This window comes from Euprymna scolopes, chromosome 34, assembly GCF_053919585.1.
Source record: "Euprymna scolopes isolate OS-2025 chromosome 34, ASM5391958v1, whole genome shotgun sequence".
Lineage (NCBI taxonomy): Eukaryota > Metazoa > Mollusca > Cephalopoda > Sepiida > Sepiolidae > Euprymna > Euprymna scolopes.
The window spans coordinates 391347-412816 of NC_136515.1; the positions used below are offsets into that span (position 1 = coordinate 391347).

Here is a 21470-nt window from a genome sequence, read left to right on the forward strand (position 1 = left end):
CATGGCATGCATACATCTCATATCATAGATATCTATGATATCATATATCCCCTCCTGGAGACAGCATTCAAAATTAGTAACAAAATACAGTACAGTATAATATATAATACACATGTATTGTACAAGATCAAACATTACCAATAACACCGCAGAGGGCGCAGAGCGGGGAAAATATCGTAACCAGAAAACAGTATTCCACACAGTAACCTTAAAAAATAAAAAATAATTTTTTTTTTTTTTTTTTAATCTTAAAATCTGGGGCGATCGTATCCCGGGGTTATAAATATACATATTAGGTCCGTGCAAAATGAATGTAGATGCTCGAAATGTACAAACATTTTGACCGCTCCCTTTACTTAAATCAGAAAATTAATTTTAATGAAATTTTCAGTATTTATCAAATACTGATAAAAAAAATGGTTTAATTATATTTCATTTAAATCTTAGTGGAAATGTATTCTGGTTAAACAAAATACTTTTACTAAAAGTTATGGTTTCCAATAGTGTGAGAAAAAAAAAAAAAGCATGGATTTATTTTAGCTTTTTTATGAAAATAAAGCATTGTAAATTATAATTTAAATATTTAATTTTACAGAAACACCACAAAAAAAAAAAAAAAAAAAAAAAAAAAAAAAAGAAAGAAAGTCCCTTAAATCCGTATTAATGAATTCGATATGACTCGAAGAAAAATTTCTCGAACTACCGATATTATCATCGAATTAAGCTTTATTTTATATTTAACAAAAATCATTGCATTTTTTTTATTTTATTTATTATTTACAGGTTTCGCATAATTTTTATATGCAAGATTCTAATATCTTCCTTGCTTGCATGAATGTGAAACTTTCGGCGAAACAATTGATAATCTTGAAAAATAAAATTTTAGTTTAAAAACAGGAACAGATATTTTTTAAAAAAGCTAAAATTTATACAAACGTTCACGAAAGGAATTACGTTTGGGGAAAAAGAAAACCAGCACCCCTTACTTCCTTTTAACTACATGACGTCATCTTCAGACAGCCTTTCAATTGTCTAAGATTTTGGGCTTCCGTATAAGCCATGTTAGCAAAACTTACATTTGTTGCTATTTTGCAAAGGGTAGAATCCCTAGCTTGGGGGAGGAGGCTAATTAAGCTATTTTTGTACAAACAAGGTGTTTTTTTTTTTATTGTTATTTAATTCAATATCTTAGGACTTAGCGAATTATCTTTGAAATAGACCCAGAAAACTAATATTTATCTTTTAAAAGATTTTTACAATGAATTTATTTAACTTCAAAATTTAGCTGAATTGGTTAGCTCGCCGTAAAAACATTTTTCATAACTTTTCACACGTACAAATGTTTTTCTTTTGGGAAAAAAAGAAATTAAAAACTTTTAGTCTTTAATCTTTCAAATACAATCAAAAAGTAGTCGGAAACCTATTAAAAAAAATATGATAAATCGGCTTTCAAAACTATGTCCTCTTATCTTTATTCAGCCATTTTTGCCCGTACCTAATATATACGAAATGTGGAGCTAAAGTGACCAAGAAGTGGGTGCTCACTGTACGCTAATGTCTAAAACAGTTATCTCCCTCATATCAGTGACAACATATACAACAGAGTCTCCCCTTTAGATAAAGTTCTCGAACTTCATAAGCGCCCATGTACTTGTACATATCCGTCTAGTCACAGAAAAGAAATCTTCAAATTGATTGCCAGACAAATCCGTTTCACGTATTTACTGAAAATGAGAATTCACTTTTTTTTTTTTTTGCTATTCATAGTCATTTTTTCTATACTTTTCATGTGTGTATATGTCGGGAGTTGGAAGTGATAAGAGACATGGGACGAATGTATGAAAAGTAAATTGAATAAAGAAATACTCTGTATAGATCAATAGTATAATTACAAATGAGTAAGTATGCATTTTTGGTACCGCGTTATTTTTAAGGGTTTTTTTGTTTGTTTTTTTTTTTTTCAGGTTAAATTCCAAGTTTCACGATATCTTTATAAATTGTTAAGTGGGCGCATAGAATAGTTACAAAACACCCTCCCATGTTAAAACTTGTATTCAAAATAGCATCGTACTAAAAATGCACAAGTACCTACAAATGAAATCGAATTACTTGCGAGTTTACACGTAACCCATGATTTAGCGCTGCGAGACGCCTGGCTCTTAAATTAACGAAAGCGAGAGAAGAGTAAGACTTCCCTTTATTTTACAAAATGGTTTTCTGTGTTTATAGGTGCTAAGTCACCTAACTTGTTTTCAAACTAGGAAGTTTGAAACGTTTTTAACTTCTCTTATCGAGATGTTATTTTATAGACAGTGTCCACTCGAGTTTGTAAAGTTTCGCCATTTTCTTAGCCTATAAATTGTATAGTATTATTATCCAACTTTGAAATGCAGATAACCTTTCAACATCTCGAACGATGTTGAAATTTTAGAAATGGGTGTCTAAAAGAAAAAAAATGGTTAAAGTTTTATCAATATCGGAATAACTGAAATTTCACAAAAGGCTTCCAAACCTCCCTTTGTTCTTTTTATATAATACTAAATAAAACTCACGTTACTTACCTTTACGCCTAATCAATTAGAGTTCACCCCACATGCACAACTCATCTACAAAAAGTAGATGAGTTTACTTACATGCTATGAATTTTTAGACGATATTGATGCGATTTAAAACGATGAAGTCCATAGGATTTTGAACTGGTGCAACATCTAATTTGTAACGAATTTTTTTATGCAGTCAATATTCAAATTTTCTAAAGAAAGTAAAAACAAAAACGTTTACATTTTATCATCTTTAATCCAAAGAAGTATTACAGGAGAAGGTTTTGTTTGTGTTTTTTTTTTCTTCACCCCAAATTGTACAAGTCTTCAATGATATGACATGACATTTTTGTATAAAGATTGGCATTTATGAAAGAACGATTCAACGTCACGCACTTTCTGTTCTTGGAAGTTATATCTTCCTTCTGGCTGGGTGTTGATGAGTACAGGATGAGGGTGAATAATGTTAATTTTATTTTAAATATTGATTTACTTTTCTCAAGAAAAAAATTAATCCAGGCAAAAAGTAAAAAAAGGTTATCTCCAGATGTTTGGGTTTTTTTTTTTTATCTCAGATTAAATAAACGGACGATAGTAGCAGAATGAATATAAAATGGTATGTTCAGGTCTAGAAATAGCAGATGGGTTAGCGAAATGAAAATCATCACCAAATGGATTCAATATTTTATATAATCATGTTAAATTAGAGATATTCGTATCAAAGGCTTGATCAAAGATGATTCTGCCAAAACAATCGACTTTTGCGGTTAAACAGCAGTCTTTTCAATACTACTCTACGAATGTGAAAACTAGACTCTCCAAGACTAATATACAAACTTGTTGGCATGAGGCTTCACTTGACAAGAGTAGAGAATGAAATAAGTGATCAGAATCAACTAGATTGTAGTCTTGAAATTTAATGGCCAGCTCTAATTGAACTAGATAAATTAGAGTTTTTGGTACGATAATCAAAATGCTTAAAACTATTCCAATATATATATATATATATATATATATATATATGTCAGAAAATTGGTCATGAATTAGCTCTTTAGAGAAGTTCTATTGGTAATAGGTAGATAACTTATGCTTACTCTCCAAACATTAAATTTTTAATTAAAATATTCCATCACTTGCTGTAAATTAGCTGTGCCTAAATTAGTAAAAAACATAAGATATAAGGCTGAGTAAAGTTAGATCAAACGTCTATTCCAAAAGTTAAGCAAAAGTGATAGATTATAATCACTAATATATTCGGCAAAAACTATAAATATATTTCATCTTGTAGGATTTATTTCTCCAGAACAATTAGTGATATTTCACTAAACGATCATTCTCAACGTCGATGGCTCAATACTATAAAACATATCTAATTACATGGTTCATGAATTTAACATTTTTTCAGATAAGACAAGTCCCGTGTTCAGATGAGCACAAGATGTTAGACAATGGAAACTGAATTCAGTTTTATAATAATTTCATAACATTTCCCATACTACTTGAACTTAACATGTAAAAATCTTAACTGGCTAACTACGCTACTGAATAAAAAAAAAATAGCTACCGTTTGGAACCGCTGCATTTAAAGGGCGAGACTAAGATTAGCGTATATTTCGTGAGAAGTGTTTGACAACGCAAAGCAAATAAAAATGATTTAATTTATGCTTGTGACGTGTCAGGAATAAAGGATTTTTTTAACTATGGACTAAATTAAGTTAAAGTTTATGATTGTGATAATGAAATTCATGCAGGGTTTTAGAGCAATCTATCAAAGGCGAACTGATATTCTAAACAAATAAAACTGATATTAAATGAAAGTGATGCTTTAAAACTGAACACAGTAAGAAATATTGAAAATAAACGAATAATGTTTAAAATTAAAATAACGAGAAATACTTTACAGAATCTGAGAAATACGTACTTTATAGTCTGGTATAAAAAGTGTTGGTTCAAAACAAAATTTATAATTTCATGAAAGATATGAACGGTTTAAAAGAAAATGTGCAGCGAATTATTTACGGCGAGTTTCGGTATTTATGGAAGAAAACTGATTATATTCTAATGCTGTTGGCTGAATTCGGATAAGAGCTAATCGAACATTAACTGGAATGTGTTTTAGATAAGCTCGGAATTTAATGAAAATTAGAATGAACGACTTCAAGTTCAATTTTGTGAATGTGGAGGAGAGGCTTAGCAAATAAACGAAAGTAACCCGGAACTTTTTAAACTTGCATAATATTTCAGTGGAAAACAATCGATTCAATAAACTAAGTAAACAAAGTTTTTTTTTTCGCAGTTTTGATTAAAATTAACAAAACCAAGGATGCAAATATCAAATGAACAATTTAAATTCGAATAAACAAAATTAGGTAAAATAAAACTTTTACAAATGAAATAATAGTATAGTTGAAATCTTTTGTATTCATTAATAATTAAACGGTTCCCATGAGAAATTTATTTAATATCGACACGTGTATCTGTATAAGTTAGTAACTTCAGCAGTTTTCTTGGAGAATTTTCAAAGGGGACGAAAGTCATGATTTAAGAAGTGTAGAAAGGGAACAGTTTTGCTGTAAATTTTCGATATAACGGGTTATGTTTGAAAGCGAATCAAGTGTTCAAAGAAATATTTTGAATTGGAAATTTCCAGATAAGACAGTAAATATAACTAAGAACATTAACTTACATTGCTTCTACAGAAATTAAACAAAGCAAAAGACTTTCGCAGAAGCAGAGTTACGTAAACAGCTGAAAACCATCGAAATGTTTGTCCAATCGGAAGCAGAACTTCAGATGACAAAGTCAAAAAGAGGATTGTTGATTTTTCATCCTAAACCAACCATAACTGTACTAATTGACTGTCGCCGACAGATCCTTGTGATTTTATAAAACGAGGACGTTGGCGACTCCAGAAACCCTTGTGTTTTGTGACAAGCAATTTCTTTATTAAAAAAAAAAAAAAGTTTCATTGTTTACCAAAATCATTAAAGTACGTTCAGGTGAGATTTAATTTTGACTATTTACCGACGGTTCGGTTTCATTTTGGATTTTTCCGGCTATTTACGTAAGTTTACTTCGAAAAAATCGGGTTTGTTTAGTTTAAATTCTATAGAAGTCACTTAAAACATCGTTTTGCTAAACTTGCAAAAATGTTTTAGGCCATAGCTTTTTTCCGATAAATAAATAAAAAAATGCCTGCGTATTTCGCAGACGGTATGAACAACAAGGGGAGATAACTAGTCTTTAACAAAAGAAATTATAGATGCCCACATTGTTTTATAAAAGAAAAGGAAATTCCGTTATGCTTGCTGGTTTCGTTTAAGTTCCTCTTGTTGTAAACGATGTTGAATAAGAAACTGTGCCCGGGCAACACTCAAAGGTGTTCCGCTAATATGGACGAGCCGGTTACGTGTACCGGTAGCATAAACACCTTTCTTAGAAATTTGAATCGTAGCGTTAGTCAGTTGTTGAATTTCAACAATTCCTTTGCCCTTAGGACCTAGAATAGCCCCAACTATGGTTTCTGGAACTTCCATATCTTGCTTGGAAGGCAGACAATGCTTATCAGAAGGCCCGTAAAGACCGATCCCTAATCCGAAAGAATTGTTGTTCAAGCCAACATAACCAGAATCATCCAATCCTTTCAACGGGTCACACGGATAGGTCCCAGTTGTAGGAGAACCAAAACTCAACTTATCTCGAATAGAATAAAAGTCGTTATCACTTGTCCCAGAAGTTAGACTAAGAAGATCGTTATAAGAACCAATGGGGCCGTATTCACCTGTCGATCCATCCTTAGAATTCCCAACACAATTCCCTGGAGATGAAGTCAACGAAGTAGTATGAATGTTAGGACTTGGGATACCAGAAGAACAAAAACTTGAAGGACTATTAACACTGATCATGTTCGGTCCGTAACTAAGAGAAGCCAAAGGAGGAATGTGGCCATAGTTGGACAGAGTCATGTAAGCTGTACTGATCTCTTCGGCAGCTCTATCTGAATAGCCAGAGTTTCGCAAGGTCAGTTTTATGTTTTCCAATATAGGTGATGGGGTGTAGTTCACTCTTCCAAGATTAAGGTTGCCCATGCTATAAGTGAGAGAGTCTGTCAGGCTCTTGTCGCCATAAATACACTCGAAGTTATTGTTGCTGTCATTTGCCAAATCGTTGTTGTATCTGTAATAGAAAGATTTCATAGTCTGATTATCGACAAGAAAGATGGGTGCATATCGATCCGGATGTTTCCGATTGCGATTTATGGAACAAACTGGGAATGAAAAAAAAAATTTACAGTTTGAAAGTCAAGTTGCCAAGACTAGATTAGGATTTTTAAAAATTAAGTGTATTCACGTAAAGTTTCGAAATTAAACCCAACCTGTACACGAAAAGATTGTGGGTTAGGGTTTAGCTGATCCTAACCTCAAGTCATGGAAAATAAAATAGTTTCATTTTAATACTGAAAATCCACGATTGCCTTTTTCCGGTCTGTTCCGTAAAACGGTAGAAATAATCGGACAAGAGTTCACTTCCACAATCTGACAAAAATTGAAAAACAAAATAATTGGGGGGGGGGGATTTCATTTATTAAAATAACACTAACCAAATATTGATTAAACATTTTAAAATGTTTAAGCGTGCATTTGTTTGCATGTGTTGCAAATCTGGGTTTTTGCAATGATACTTATTTTTGCCAGAATACGATTAGTTCTTGAAACTTAATAGCTTTTGTCACTGCGGCTGAAATCATTTGAATTTTGTATTCGTATGCTTAATTTAGTCTGTTCTTTAGATTTTTCCGTGCTTTCAAATCCTTAATCGGGGGGGGGGATAAAAAGTTTCATTTAATATCAGTACTAATTGAATGTTCAATGACATGTATTCGGTAATTTCCGATCCGTTCTAGGAAAGCACCAACATTATTTTAACATTCTATTCATTTCAGCAACAAAATTTACGATTTAATAATCCAGATTACTTAGATGTTAAAAACAAAGATTACTTCAGGAAAAAAAAAAAAAAAAAAATCTAATTTTTGCAGAAATAAAAAAAATGCCTTAGTCCGTACTAAAGTACGGACTAAGGCTGTTGCACGTAATGTTACTCCTCAACCGGATACATTATCTGAGCAGGATTACATTTTTAATTTTAAATTATATGGCCATCAATTAAATATTCCTATACATAAAGTTCCAACTAAAGTACTATTTAAAAAAAAAAATAAAATAGCCGATTTCACCAACACATGAAACAGCACCTAAATTAAGTCAAAACCAACAATAAAAAATACAAAATTGAATAATAACGCAGTTATAGTTTCTAGCTTTAAAATGTCTGCCAATTTTTTGCGATTGTGTTTCACTTGCAAGTGACGACTTGTATCATTTTACTCGTTTGATTTTTTTTTTCTAATCGTTTGGAGATTTGCAGTAAAAATAAAACCAGTCTTAAATAGAGTATTACAAATTTCTTTTTCAAATATTAGTTAAAATTTATAGGTTGATTCAGTCTAGATACGTGTATTTGGGGCCGTTCCTTCGATCAATATTTTTAATTTGATTTAAAAAAAAAAAAAAAAAAAAAAAGTTAATATTGAACGAAAAAGACAAGTTTGTACGACCAAATCTAATAGAAAAATGTAAGAAACAAAGTTCAGGTGTTGGTAAGACTTCCTCAGATGTAGAAAGCATAATTACCAAGTGGACAAAGAAAGTAACCCCTCCCTTAAAAAAAAAAAAAAAAAAAAAAAAAAAAAAAGCATAAAGTCCACCAGAATACTTTGCGCCCTAGTACGATTTTTTTGTCCACAACATTTGCGGAATGAACATTAAAATACAAACATGGCATAGGAATGCGGCGTATGATTTTGCCCAGATATCCTTTCGAGTGGGAAAAAGTAATTGAAATTTTTTTTTTTTTTTTTTTTTTTTTAAGTCATTTGGTTTCACGAAATTAAATGAAAGTAACTGCACATTTAATTAAAACTTATGTATCGAAAAGTTGAAAACAGGTCGAAAGAATAAATTTGTGACATGGCCATCAGTTAGAATTATGTAAAGACGGAAACACTGATACTGAAACCAAATAAAAATTTTAAACATTTAAAATGACGGCTTAAATTTTGAATTAAGACACTTGAATAAAATAGATTTAACAAATATTGCAAAGTATTAAAAGTACAGGGTGGAACGATAAATTTGTCGCCCCCAAAAGGAAACGTTAATTTATTTTAAAAAATTGGAAAAAAATCAGGTAACTTGATAATGTAATAGAGATGACATCTATTCAAAGTAGCTGCATTCAGTGTCAATCACTGCCTCGATACGGGTCCGGAACTGGGAGCGTGCCTTTTCCACAAGCACCAGTGGGAGCTCGGCAAGTACTTGGCGGATGGCGGCGATCATGTTGTGGGAGGTCATGTTGGTATTCTTAACGTATGACTAAACGAAGTAGTCCAGCGGGTTAAAGTCAAGCGAGGATGGGGGAGGGACAGTAAGAGAAAATACAAAGTCGTAGTAGTCCTGAAGCCAAACGTGAGCCTCTTTGGACTTGTGGGCAAAGTCCTGTCACACTCAGGGTCTGTCAGCGGCCACGTGATTGTACCAGGGGATCACGACGCTCTTCAACACATCCAAGTACACTTTGGTACTGACATTCAAGCCGACTTCGAAAGTGAGGTGGCCCTCATTTGAAACTAGAAAAAAAAACCATAACCATGGCCGGAAACTTCGATGAGCTGTGCTCGCAAGCGTTGAAGCGTCCGAATTTGCATTTTGAGGGTGCTGGTAATGGTCCTGTTAAAGGATCGGTAGAGAGCACGAGTTGTACAGTAGCGCATCTCCGATCTCGCTCGTTGAATATTGTGCTACTTTTATACATGATAGAAGGGGCCTATCGCTCTTAGGATTTGTATACAACTTGCTAACTTGTAGATGGTCTGCAGCAAAGAGCAAACCGGTTTTCATCAAACTGAAATGGAACCATTTTTTTTTTTTTTTTTTTTTTTTTTTTTTTAAATGGCGAGAATTTTATCGTTCCACCCACCCTGTATAAGATTACTAATTTGAAAATTGGTACATATCTAATACATTAGCACCTAAAGTATTAAAAATAAATGCAACAAGTATGTCAGGATGATATACGAAAGAGGTAAATACAACCTAAAATCTAGATCTAATCAGTTTTGAGTGATAGTTTCGTATAAGGTTTCAGGTTTACTCAGTTGCCGTTTTTACATAAACTCAGGCGGCCATTTTGTATCTAGGCCGCCACATGTAAGCATTGCCAAATTTTTATCATTTGCCAACGAATAGTTTTTCACCCTCTAACTTTTTCTTGCACAACTGATGCTTAAAAAATGCGTAAACTTACTCATCATTGAAGTTATAAGAAGCAAATGGGGATCCAGTGGGGCTGGCATTGGCCACAGGTCCCGGATGGTCAGCGTAACTAATTGTAGGGAAGTTTCCGCTATTAGGGTCCTCGAGTACCTTCTGCAAGATGAGGTCCATAGCTTTCCGATTGGCCAGTATGTCACCGGCAATTGTTACGCAGCGTTCAGGTAGCTTGGTCTCGCGAGATTTCTGCGAGATTTGGACATATGCACCGCTTTCTTCCTTGATGTGTTCGATATATTGTCCACCTTTGCCGATTATGCGACCGGCAGTGGTGTTAGGCACCAGGATCTTCAGGTTCATCAGGTACCCATCCAGGCCGCCACAACTGCTTAAGGTCGTTACTGAACTGCTGCTTGAGAAAGCAGAGGAACGGCGATGAAACTAGAAAATAAAAGAAATAACTTGAGCAAAATATAGCATCACAATTTCATGGCGAGAAGCAAAAGTTTGAATTTATTTAAACGTCATTATTTTAAGTGACATAAGTTTAGAAAAATATGCAAGGTTCAGATACGCTGCTGTAAATATCAACCTGATTAGTGTAGCTAGAAACTGTGCAACTAGATTAGTCTTAATTTTAAAGTTAGTATAAACTGAAATCTATACTAATACTGGCAATTCGAAGTCAAAAGTATTTCTGAAAGGTCCATAGAGTAGTTGAGCGGAGGCCAGAAGCACGCGAAATCAACGCAAGCGTTCTGAAGGGTCAATACATTCAAATCTCCTGAGCATCTTCAAATATCATTTGACAGCACCTACGAGTTTATGGCAGCACCTCCAAAGCACTGGTGACAAAGTGCTTACTGATTCTCTCTCCGGATCTGGAACTTGGTATCTTGAGTTTTACTTTCGGCAGCCACGTAATTCACGCCACCCTTATTGCTTAATCTTCATATTCTATGAGCGATGTTTCTGACAAAGAGGGAAACATTGTTTTCTGGGCCAGAATCTATTCCATCTAACATTTATCGTTAGCAAGTTTGTTTTTTTTTTTACCTTGTATTTTTACCTCCTTACTTCAAATGGCGTCATGTTTTGTCTGGAGCAGTTTCCATTAACAAACTAAACCTTTCACCACAAATGCTTGGGTTCTTATCTATTGAGTGGACCGTCTTGAAGCCCCTTGTTTTGATAAGAGATTCGGAAGGCGTATATCCAGCTTTGCTAAGGACACTAGATAAGTTTTATACTATCGCTCCAGAAAGAAAATCTCCAGATGCAATCTCCTACTTATTCTAAGATGGAGTACTGCTGCGACATCTTGGGAAAAGCTGCTCAGAGCACTTCACTGATTAAACAAAAAAAAAAGTAAAAATGATCCCTTTCCTACTGAAAAAAAGTAGGCAAGTCCATTATTTCAATAGGTGCTTGACAGAGTTCCAGTCTATCGTCCCCTTTTATAAGATATCTACAAGAACTTCCTGTCACAACAGAAAATATTACCTTCCTCTGCGCTTTAAGTCGGGCAGAATTTCCATGGACAGTTTCTTTGGAAGAGTATTCCCGTCTGCGAAGTCCTTACAGTTGGACTGCTTTCCTACATATAACAGACCTTTTCAAATCCAGCGTCAACAAATCCTCGCCATAAACTATAATTGAATCAAAGTTTTTTTATATATCTTCTCTCCCCCACAGCTTGTGAGGATTTGAAAAGCTAACGCTTAAAAGTTTGAGCACTATACTATAAAAATGCCAGATCGGGTGAGTCTGAATTCCCCGGTAGGGGACGTATCAGGCGATTCACAATAAACTAACTTCTCAAAGTACAAGATAAAGCCTGAAAGCGTGGACCTCCTTGAATTACAGAACCATACTTCAGCCATGACAGAAAGGTCAGAAGATGCCACCACGAATCACCGTTATCTATCACCTTATACCGTTTGCGAACTTTGTATTCCCATGAAAAGTGGTTCAACCCGTCTAGGATAAATGCCACTGGCATAGAATTTCTAATCGATCACCAAAAACCTCAGTTTAAGGATGAGCCATTCATCGCTTCTCATTTCAGAATTTGCACATTGAAATCATAATTTATGTGAAGTTTTATAAACTAGCAGGTCGTTAGATACGCTTAAATATTCTAATTCATGCAGATTATGTATTGATTATAGAGAATTCTATCGATTGTGATATTGAATCTAATATATAGCGAAATCAGTGCGTGCGTGCATGTCATCCACATACAGTACTGTTTCGTTGTATCACAAATCAGCGCGGCTAGACTTACACCTTTCCCTAGTCGTGGATCGAACCTACAACCGTTGTTTTGACAGACGGCAGCTCTAACCATACGACTTGTTCCATTAGCTAGAATCAAAACTCTAGCCTTAACCTTTGAAACACGCCCATATACATTCACGCGTCTTTTTTTTTAGGTTAGAATCTCCCGATCAAACAAGAGCGCAAGATGCAAAATTTGTAATTGATATACTAATATAACATTTCAGATTATCCCCACTCATCGCTATTTTGTTCTATTTAAGTGGTTAATTCCAGAACAGTTGCCGAATTTAGTCCAATTTTTCAAGTGGCAACGAGGAAATTAGTATTAATTTGGATTTTTACGGATTTCTTAAAAAGAAAAAAAAAATCTAATCTTATGGCTAGAGCGCAATAATACTTTAATATTTTTCAAAATCCACTATCAAATCAGTACGATAGATTTATTTGACACCGTTTAGAAAATCAGACGAAACTAGTTTATAAAATTTAGCAGTCACTTCCGTGAGCAACATATTGAACATCACCCCATTCAATTAATAATCAAATGTAGATTTAGTTTTAAATTCTGCAAAGAGAAAGCATGAACTCAAAAGTAAAAACGAAAGAATCGCACAGAAAAAAAGCAATACAAAGAACACGAGTCTATTCATGCAACATAAATCCGTTTTATTATAGAAAAAGTTCTAGAAAAACTCGTGAAGTTTCGTTTTAATATAGTCTCATGTTAATGTCGAGCTATTTAGTTTCTAAGTTGGTTGTTTTTGTTTTACGGCATATTATCCCTTTTCGGGTTATTTAATGCTGAATCCAAAGATTCGGAAGAAATTTTTTTTTTTTAATAGAATATATTTGTTGTTTTCACGTCGGTTTCTATTCAACCCATAGTTGGAACCCTAACAGGTACTACCACTCCGGGTCAGGGTGGACCTGGGAGCAATGGTAATTAAAGGGTGGTTCCACACTCCCAAAGCCAACAAGCTGGGGCCTCACAACTGGATATAGTTTAAGGTCATATCCAGGACCCCCATTGAGTGATTTTACTCTCTGCAGGGGGGGGGCAGTCGGCGTATTCTAATGCCCCACCGACAGGGTCGTTAGTTTCTAAGATCTATATACATTTCTATGAATCTTATTAGTTTTAAATATTTTAACGCAGTCAAACTCATTTGAAATGTTGGTGCTTTCTAGGCATATGTCTCCGGGGATTTTCAGTGGAAATATAGAAATAAAAATGCACCATTACTGTCTATTTTTTTTTATTAGAAAAAAAAAATTACATATTTTTAATACCTTTTTTATTTTTGTAACTTTTTTTTTTTTCGCCTACTTTGTTTTACTTAAACGTTATTTTAAGGTTAGGACAAAGAACTGATCGCATTATGTAGAACTACCGAAATATTACAGAATACAGGGTGACCAAAAAACAGGCCCCATTTCTCAGTGTTTTGTCCGAATGAAATAAAACTTTGGTCATAACTAGTTTATTATATTCAAAACATCACATCAAAACACTAAGGTCTTTGGCCTTTTTTCTCCGTTCTACAGCATATGTTCTAGATGACCTCCATTTAGCTTTTTTTTTTTTTTTTTTTTTTTGTTTGTTTTTTTTTGGGGGGGGGTCACCCTGTACTTTTAAAACAAATTTCGTTAAATTCTTAAACAAAATGAATAAAAAAATTTTTAAAAAAACAAAATCGAACATGCAGTAAAGTTCGTTAATATTCAGAAGTCTCTGAAACTTAATTGGTGACAAATGTAGCAGTTTTTCGGAAAAATTGCCCTGTTATGCGATTTTCTTACTGACCACAGCTTGCGGGGCGCATAGATTTCATCTCCCCTAAACTACTGCAACCCTTTTGGGAATACGGTCGATCATTGAAGAAAATGATCGAAGCAACAAACCCGTCCATGTTCAAGCATGGACTACCTTCGCTCAGAGATAACTGCTTATACAATTACGATCTAGTTTTTTACATTTGCGTATTCTCACACAGGGAGAGATTGATATGTAGTTCGATAAGAACAGTTACATGATCCCACAGAACTATTGATACACATTGTTTCGCCAAAATTTGTGCGGGATAGCACTTCCGAATAATCTTTCGCGTCTTTTATGAACAATCATAATCAGAGTTCGCTGACGGACCTGTGCCACATAAAATTTGGTTCGTTTTATTTCGTCCAACTCCCGATGAGCATGGATATGACGTATAATCAATACGACACTTGTCAACAGCGCCGTATTGACGTCATATCCCTGGCTCACCGAGAGTTGGGCAAGGTAAAACGAACTAAAGTTAAAGTTCATTTCTATTGTACATGCTTCTCGGCGAACTCATTTTAGCCCTTCTTGGACCATTTTGTGATAAAATGGAATAAAATAGATTTAAATTGTAGAGAAGTTTGTCGTTTAAGACAAAACTTAGTGGCCCCTTTTTCATAGTAGCAAAAAAAAAAAAAAAAAAATGACGAGTAGGATAGATAGACTCAGCAATCCTATTACAAAATGTAGAGGTTGGTATATTGGCTCACCACGTTTTTATTACGATATTTAATTTTTCAAGTTTAATTGTAATCAACGTTAGAATTAACAATGCAGATTTCGTTGAAATGACGTTTGTTATGCATTTTAAGTTCTCTTGAGAGCAGGAGTGACCGAAAGTTTAAATCGTAATTCTGCTTTTTGGTAAATGAGTTTTTTTCTTGCACAATTTGTTACACCTATCCACTTTCCATATTCTTTTATACTGTTTATTCACCTCAAACAAGGCAGTGCCATTAAGTCGTAAGGGACTAGTAACAGCAACCAGATTTGCCGGGATATCAAGTAGGGAGTTGGACAGCGAGATATTTGTTCGCGTTACACTTGAACTTCTACATGTCAGTACAGTTAGAAGAAGCAGTAGCCTGGGAGGGAATGTCAGAGTCTAGCAGTTCGAAAGCTATTCGAGTAGGAGACTTTCCAGCATCTAAGGATTTGCAGTGGGGGGTGGGATTTTGCTGCTCGTCTCGTTTGTCGAGGGTATTTACGTCGAGGGGTTACTAGGGCATCAAGTTAATCCGAGCACTTACCATTAAAGTAATTGTAAAACATGGACAGATGCCACATTTCAGCGATAGGGCAGAGGTTGGAGTTTGGTCGACAGTGCGAGACCTATTAGGTTGGCGACTCTTGAACCCTATCTAGGAACGAGAAACTAGTAGCTGTTCCACCAGCCCATTTGTGATAATATTCCATGCATGAGTGAATAGTGGCTTTGTATAGATGCAGGATACTCTCAGAGCTGAGTAACCTATCATAGTAGAAAGTCCGCCTCCATTGCAGCAGCCTTGGCGATTACCTCAATTTGTTCCATTTCAGATCTGAATTGGAAGCCTTAGGTTGAGGGAACTACTTTCAGGTAGGGTATCATGAGTTATCGCAATCAGTGGTTGAGAGGGTTCCTTGAAATTTAAGAATCCTCCAAAGTACAGAATAATTAACAGATATCGTAAGGAAAAATAACTTGTGCCAAACGCAGAATAATTTGTCTACCAGCCTGTAAACTAATGCGCTGAAACTAATAAGTTGCTCAAAGTCATATCTGCGACATATGAGAAAAATGACTTCCTATCACTTAAATTTTAACTTGTTAAAGAGAAAAGTACCCTATTACTAACCATATGTTAGGGTGGGCTTACCACTCGATTTTTAACTAGCTTTTCACGCATGATCCTTCAAAAAAAAAAAAAAAAAAAAAAAAAGTTAAGCGATTGACGACTTCCAGACGGGTGAATGTTAAGTAAACAGCATGCATTTTGAGGCTTTTCTTTTCGAATAAATTTAGCGCAATTGATTTTATATTTACATAATTCTGTCCCTTTTCGGTACAGAATACCAACTGTTTTCTTAAATATTAAAAATCATTTTAGTAAGAAGATAAAATGGAAAAGTTGCAAAAGAAAATATCCACCGAAATTACGTAAAATGAACTTTCAAATTGATAGAGAAAAAAAAAAAAAGTTAAACAGCGCATTTTTATTTGTACGTTTCGATAAGAGTCAGGAACTGGATTTGATTTTTCTGAACAGACTGTTACGACTGCAAATCTGAATATCTTTCTATAACCACAAAAACGTCCTTGTTTAAGTGTTAAAAGTAAACTAGTTGATAATTGAATTTTGCGTTTGATATAAACTACGTTTGTTCACTATTCTGCATTTTAACTTTTGTTGGAATAACGGTCATCCAAAACACCCTAACCTAAAAATTTGTATTTTTACTTTTTCACTTCAAACTTGAATGACTTTTCGGGTATGCTAAAAACGAATGTCACATTTAAATTTTGCGCAGACAGGTACTTTTCTAGATATTAAGACCTTTATTAGCCAATGTAATCCTACTGATAGGCATGCCCCCCCCCCGAACTGAAAAGTACTATTGCGCGTGCGAGTTACGAAACATTCGCTCTTTCCATATTAATAACGAAGGCCATGGACAATGCATTGAGAAATACTTAATATCCAGAAAACTTGTTTGCGGAAATTTTAAATGTGATATTAGTTTTCAGCATACCCAAAAACCTATAAAAGTCGGCATTTTTAAAGGTGAGTGTTAAGATAGAAATAAAGTAAAAATTTACTAAAGTTTTCTCTCGTAGGAAAATGAGAATAGATGAATCATGAAACCTGCCATTTTTTCACGATCTTATTTGAAAATTCCCATAAACACATTAAGACTAGAGAATTTTCTTGGATTTTAAAGTTAAAATTCAGGCGAACTCTAATTCAGTTAATTTTGTCCGCTATGATTTCTAGAGCTTTTACGAATAGTGACGATGCAGACTATATAAAGCCTCTCCCTTCCCACATTAATAGGTATCTAAACCTTTAGAAACCTATTTTTAACATCGACGCACGCGATTAACCAATTTCTTTTTCTTAAGGGCTAGCTTTGGCAAGAAGTTTAATTTCGAAAACTCGAGCCAGAATTAAAACTGTCAGACTAAATATTAAAGTATCAATATTGAAGATATTCGAAAGTATTTCAGGCTAAGTAAAATTAAAATGGTGCAAAGATTCATAAATTTGAAGCAACGACCAACATTCCGAAAGAATAAACGGTACTCATGCAGAGAGATCCGTGCTGAAATAACGTTATTTAAAAGCTATTCTTAACATAGGGAGGGGAAGGGGGTTTGTACCTATTCTGTACTTTTAACCTTACAATTGAATAAAAAAAAAAAAAAAAAAATAGCGAATAACTCTCTGCATTAGCACCGAAAAAACAATTTAGTATTTGCATTGTACATTACGAGGTGGGCAACTCAAAATTCTTTTTAATGGACGAAGAATTGAAAAATGTCCAGTGAGCACAAAACCACACAGTAATGTGCAACTGTACTTAAACGACACCTAATCTCGTGTAATAAATACAATTTAGAGAAATATTGTGTGCAGGAACAGAAAAGTCATACTTCTGCATTTATCAACCCACGATTTCTACGAAGAAACTCCTGTTTGCCCGGCAGAGTACGTTATGAATCGGAAACGGTCAACAAGTAGTTTTCTGGATAGTAAGGTTTTTTTCCTCAATGAATTTCAGTGGTTGTCGCCATTCTTAACATAGGGAGGAGGTTGTAACAATGTTTTTGTAACAAGACTCGCCCGACCATTTCCGGGTTTTCTCGTCACACCCGAGTAACTTCGTGGAAATTGTGGGTCGATAAATGCAGAAGCACCGAAAATACTTAAAATTAATAAGTTTCTAAACGCTATTTAGAAAAACACCAATATCACCCCAAGCGAAACATTTCATTGGGTTTCACAGGGTTTCGTTTGAGGCATAACGTCTATGGGTTAATACCGAATAAATTTATCCAAAGAAATTTATAGTTAGCTAATTATAATCCTAGAATATATGGTTCTTAAATAGTCACAACCAAGCAGGGAAAGAGACTTGAGCGACAATTCTCGAAAGCGAAACGTAAGGGGCTGCTATAATAGGGGCCATATTTAAATAAGGGCAGCAAGATATTTACATTACATTTTCATTTCTGGATAAAATTATAGGGCAATAGAGTAGGAAAGGAGTTCCAAAGACAGGCGGTTCGAGGAGAGTTTAGAGTAGAAAGTTTTTCCAGTATCGTGAGACATCAGTGAAGTGTGACGTTGATTTTAATCAAGTAGATAGTGAGGGAGGGGGCATTTACGTTGAGGTGATGCTGTGACGTTCATCGGAGCACATTCTGTGTAAAGAAAAAATATTTTTTTAAAGCACATGGGCTGGAGTTTTACAAACAGTGCGGAGCTAGAGGTACACGGAAAAAGAGCGCGCTCCTTGTTACAGTGGCTTTAGATATACAAAACAGATACAAGATTTTCTATCCCGGTAGAGAGAGCCCACCTACTTTACGATAGTGGAACCAAATAGTTCCAGAACCCCAGCCCCACTTCGTGCTAAAAGGTTTCCAGAGTTTTTCGGAAGAAATTTAACACGGAGAACGGGAAGTTCTTGTGGCTATTCTGTGCCTTAAATAACTGGTTTATTATGCAGTTATTTGAGAGCTCATGGTTCTTTACATGCTCACGCTAAATTGTTTAGCAATGTCTGGGATATTGTAAGCCAGACAACGTTACAATTGGTAAAATTTTAAAGGAAATTATGGGGAAATTTCAAAAACAGTTCGTTTTGGTTTACCTATTTACGCTGAAGAAAATATAAGCATAGGTATTTGCAGTAAATCAGTAAATATTGGCTGCAAGAAAAAAAAATGGTGCTTGTGCAATTACTAAACTGCGCTATTTTTAAATAAAGTTTATATTAAATTGTACGGTTAAGGTACAGAATAGGCACAAACCACCCTCCCCACGTTAGGGATGGCATTCTAAATAACATTTTAGCACAGATCAATAAGTGTACGAGTACCGTTTTGCGATATCTTTTACATTTAATTTTTAGGTGAAAGCACAGAATAGTTACAAAACACTATCCTCTTCATGTTAAGAATGGCTAAATAACGTTATTTCAGCAAGGTTACAGAAGTGCATAAGTACCAAAAATTGTGCTAATGCACTTATTGATCCGCGCTATTTTTGAAATAATATTTTCAAGTTTGAAGTTTCATGATATGTCTTTATTAAATTGTAAGGTTAAAGTACCGAATAGGTACAAAGCACCCTCCCTTCCCCACGTTAAGAAAGGCTTTCTAAATAAGATTTCAGCGCGGATCAATAAGTGCACTAGTACCAAAAATTTATCCAAGAAACAAATGATAGATCAACCCAATAAATACGAGTCACATTTGAGCAGATTACTTATTTTTATTTGAGTGATTCTCTGTACTTCAAAAGAGTTACCATCTTTGTTTTTGTTTTAATTTAGCGTTTAAGACTATGTTTCAAATGTAGCACTTTAAAATAAGTTAAAATAAAAAAAATTAAAACTTATCCAGGTAGGTAGACGAGTAATATAGCTTACCTTTGGTAATATTTGTAATATTTGTTTCTGTGCCATTTTTTTTTTCCTTATGTTGTCCATTGTAAAACAGACTCGCATTTTCTTTTAAGTAATTGTTACCAATAGTAACGTTAACTTATAAAGCTCAATCATTGAGAGTTAATAGAAAATATATCTCAAGAAAAGGCTACATTGATAGAGGTTGACCAGTAGAAAGTAAGAGTGATACAAATGTTATTTACCTGTCGAGAACGATCAAAGCCGGAGATGCGGTCTTCAATTCGCGAATTTGTTAGTTCAACCGGCCTATCCTTCATTTTATCCATTACGAAGTAAATTACTTTACGAACGGCTTCTAAGGTCCCAGTAATGAGACAGACTCTCTCGGAAGTACCCGGATAGAAATCATTCAGTTTGGTCATTCGAATCCGGGCACCTGTATCCTTCTGAATTTGTCCAATTGCCTCACCACCCTTACCGATTATGGCACCGGCAATCCCGCTCGGAATTAATATTTTCAGATTAATAATATCATCTTCCTCGTCCGTCATGCTCAGACCAACGGGACAGTATGTGTCACTCATTGTAATTCTTGTTTGTCACCTTTAACAATGGAAAATATTCACAGCTTCGTTTTCAGTGACCGTTGGTAACGAAAGCGAGCGATGTAGGAAGTTCAGTGATTTTTTCCCCTCAACTGGATAATATTCACAAATAAGAAGAGGTGGGAGTAGAATTGTATGAACTTGGTTGCACACCTCCTCGTCAGAATGAGATAGATCTGCCGAAATAAGAACCAATCAGAATTTAGTGTATCGGTAATGTTGGATGACAGATGGATTTGCCAGAGACGTAGTTCACCATTCAAAATTTCGAAGGAAGCGAGAGTTAATATAAAATTTTATTAACCCACCTTCTATATCACGTTATTCATTTATACACACACACATTAGCAGGTTGCAAAATACGCTTAGATATGATATTTTAATTTATGCAGATTTCGTATTTATTATTAGTCAATTCTCCATTGATTATTATAGTGTACTCACATATAGTAGTGATTTCAAAAGTTAACAAAAATTATGACTTGAGTGCCATCAGCTAGAATCGAAACCAAACCATAGAATTCTCCAATCTTATTCGTTAACATTTTGTCCTTACGCATAGAAAAACTTCAGAAATAATGTTGTAAAAGGTATAAATGTATACTAGTGCATGCGTACAATTTTAAGTCGACTTATGCCTGCCAAGTTCGAATTTTTATTTTGACCACTTAGCAGCTGTTTTTACCTTAAAAACCTAATCGAATTTGTTTCACGGGTCCAAATCCCATATATATCAAATTTCAAATCTGTAGACAAAAGTTTAACAGATGTTTGGTAGAGAAAGACAGACAAGATCACTTATATGTGTGAGAGAGAAAGTTTTACCTATGGCGCCCGTTGTATGCCTTTTTTGTGTGTGCGAATGCGACCAGCTAAGTAAGTCCATTAAGTTAGAATCTACGATCTTTTCCTATGCCGCTTCCATTTCGGCCTTGTGCAACATTTTGCATATGGATTTTTTTTTTTTTTTTCCGTATAAATATTAATGACGTTAAGCAATTTGAAAACTAGAATGTATATTGCTGTCAAACTATAGAAAGTGATTTCATTCCTTGTCTGGAGCGATTTAAAGCAAAAAAATATTTGGATGATTCTTAGATATATTTTACTTGGAAATCGCTCCAGACAAGGCATAAAACTACTTGATGAAGGAGTTTCAAAATACTAATTCAATATAAAAAAAATTGTCAATGATAAGTGTCAGATGGAATAAATTCTGACCTAGAAAACAGCAATTCTTTTCCCTTTGTTAGAACCATCGTTGTAGGAA

The 21470-nt window shown here is 34.5% G+C and overlaps 1 protein-coding gene across 1 annotated transcript; it reads right to left on the reverse strand.

The window, feature by feature from the left end:
* Window positions 1–2776: 2776 nt before the first annotated feature.
* Window positions 2777–20444, reverse strand: LOC145259066 (RNA-binding protein Pasilla-like). Its single transcript, XM_080116692.1, has 3 exons — window positions 19838–20444; window positions 9909–10315; window positions 2777–6716 (listed from the first exon to the last, which is right to left on the reverse strand). Exons 1-3 carry the CDS (start codon window positions 20177–20179, stop codon window positions 5840–5842), a joined length of 1626 nt encoding a protein of 541 aa, XP_079972818.1. The 5' UTR covers window positions 20180–20444; the 3' UTR covers window positions 2777–5839.
* Window positions 20445–21470: the final 1026 nt, after the last annotated feature.

Bases quoted from the DNA above. Each gene is read 5' to 3' on its own strand.
- LOC145259066 (XM_080116692.1), bottom strand. From the start codon at position 20,179: ATGAGTGACACATACTGTCCCGTTGGTCTGAGCATGACGGACGAGGAA. The intron at 10,316-19,837 runs GTAAATAACATT...TTTATTTTCTAG, and splicing joins GCTTTGATCGTTCTCGACAG to TTTCATCGCCGTTCCTCTGC. The intron at 6,717-9,908 runs GTAAGTTTACGC...TTTCTATTACAG, and splicing joins TCTTATAACTTCAATGATGA to ATACAACAACGATTTGGCAA.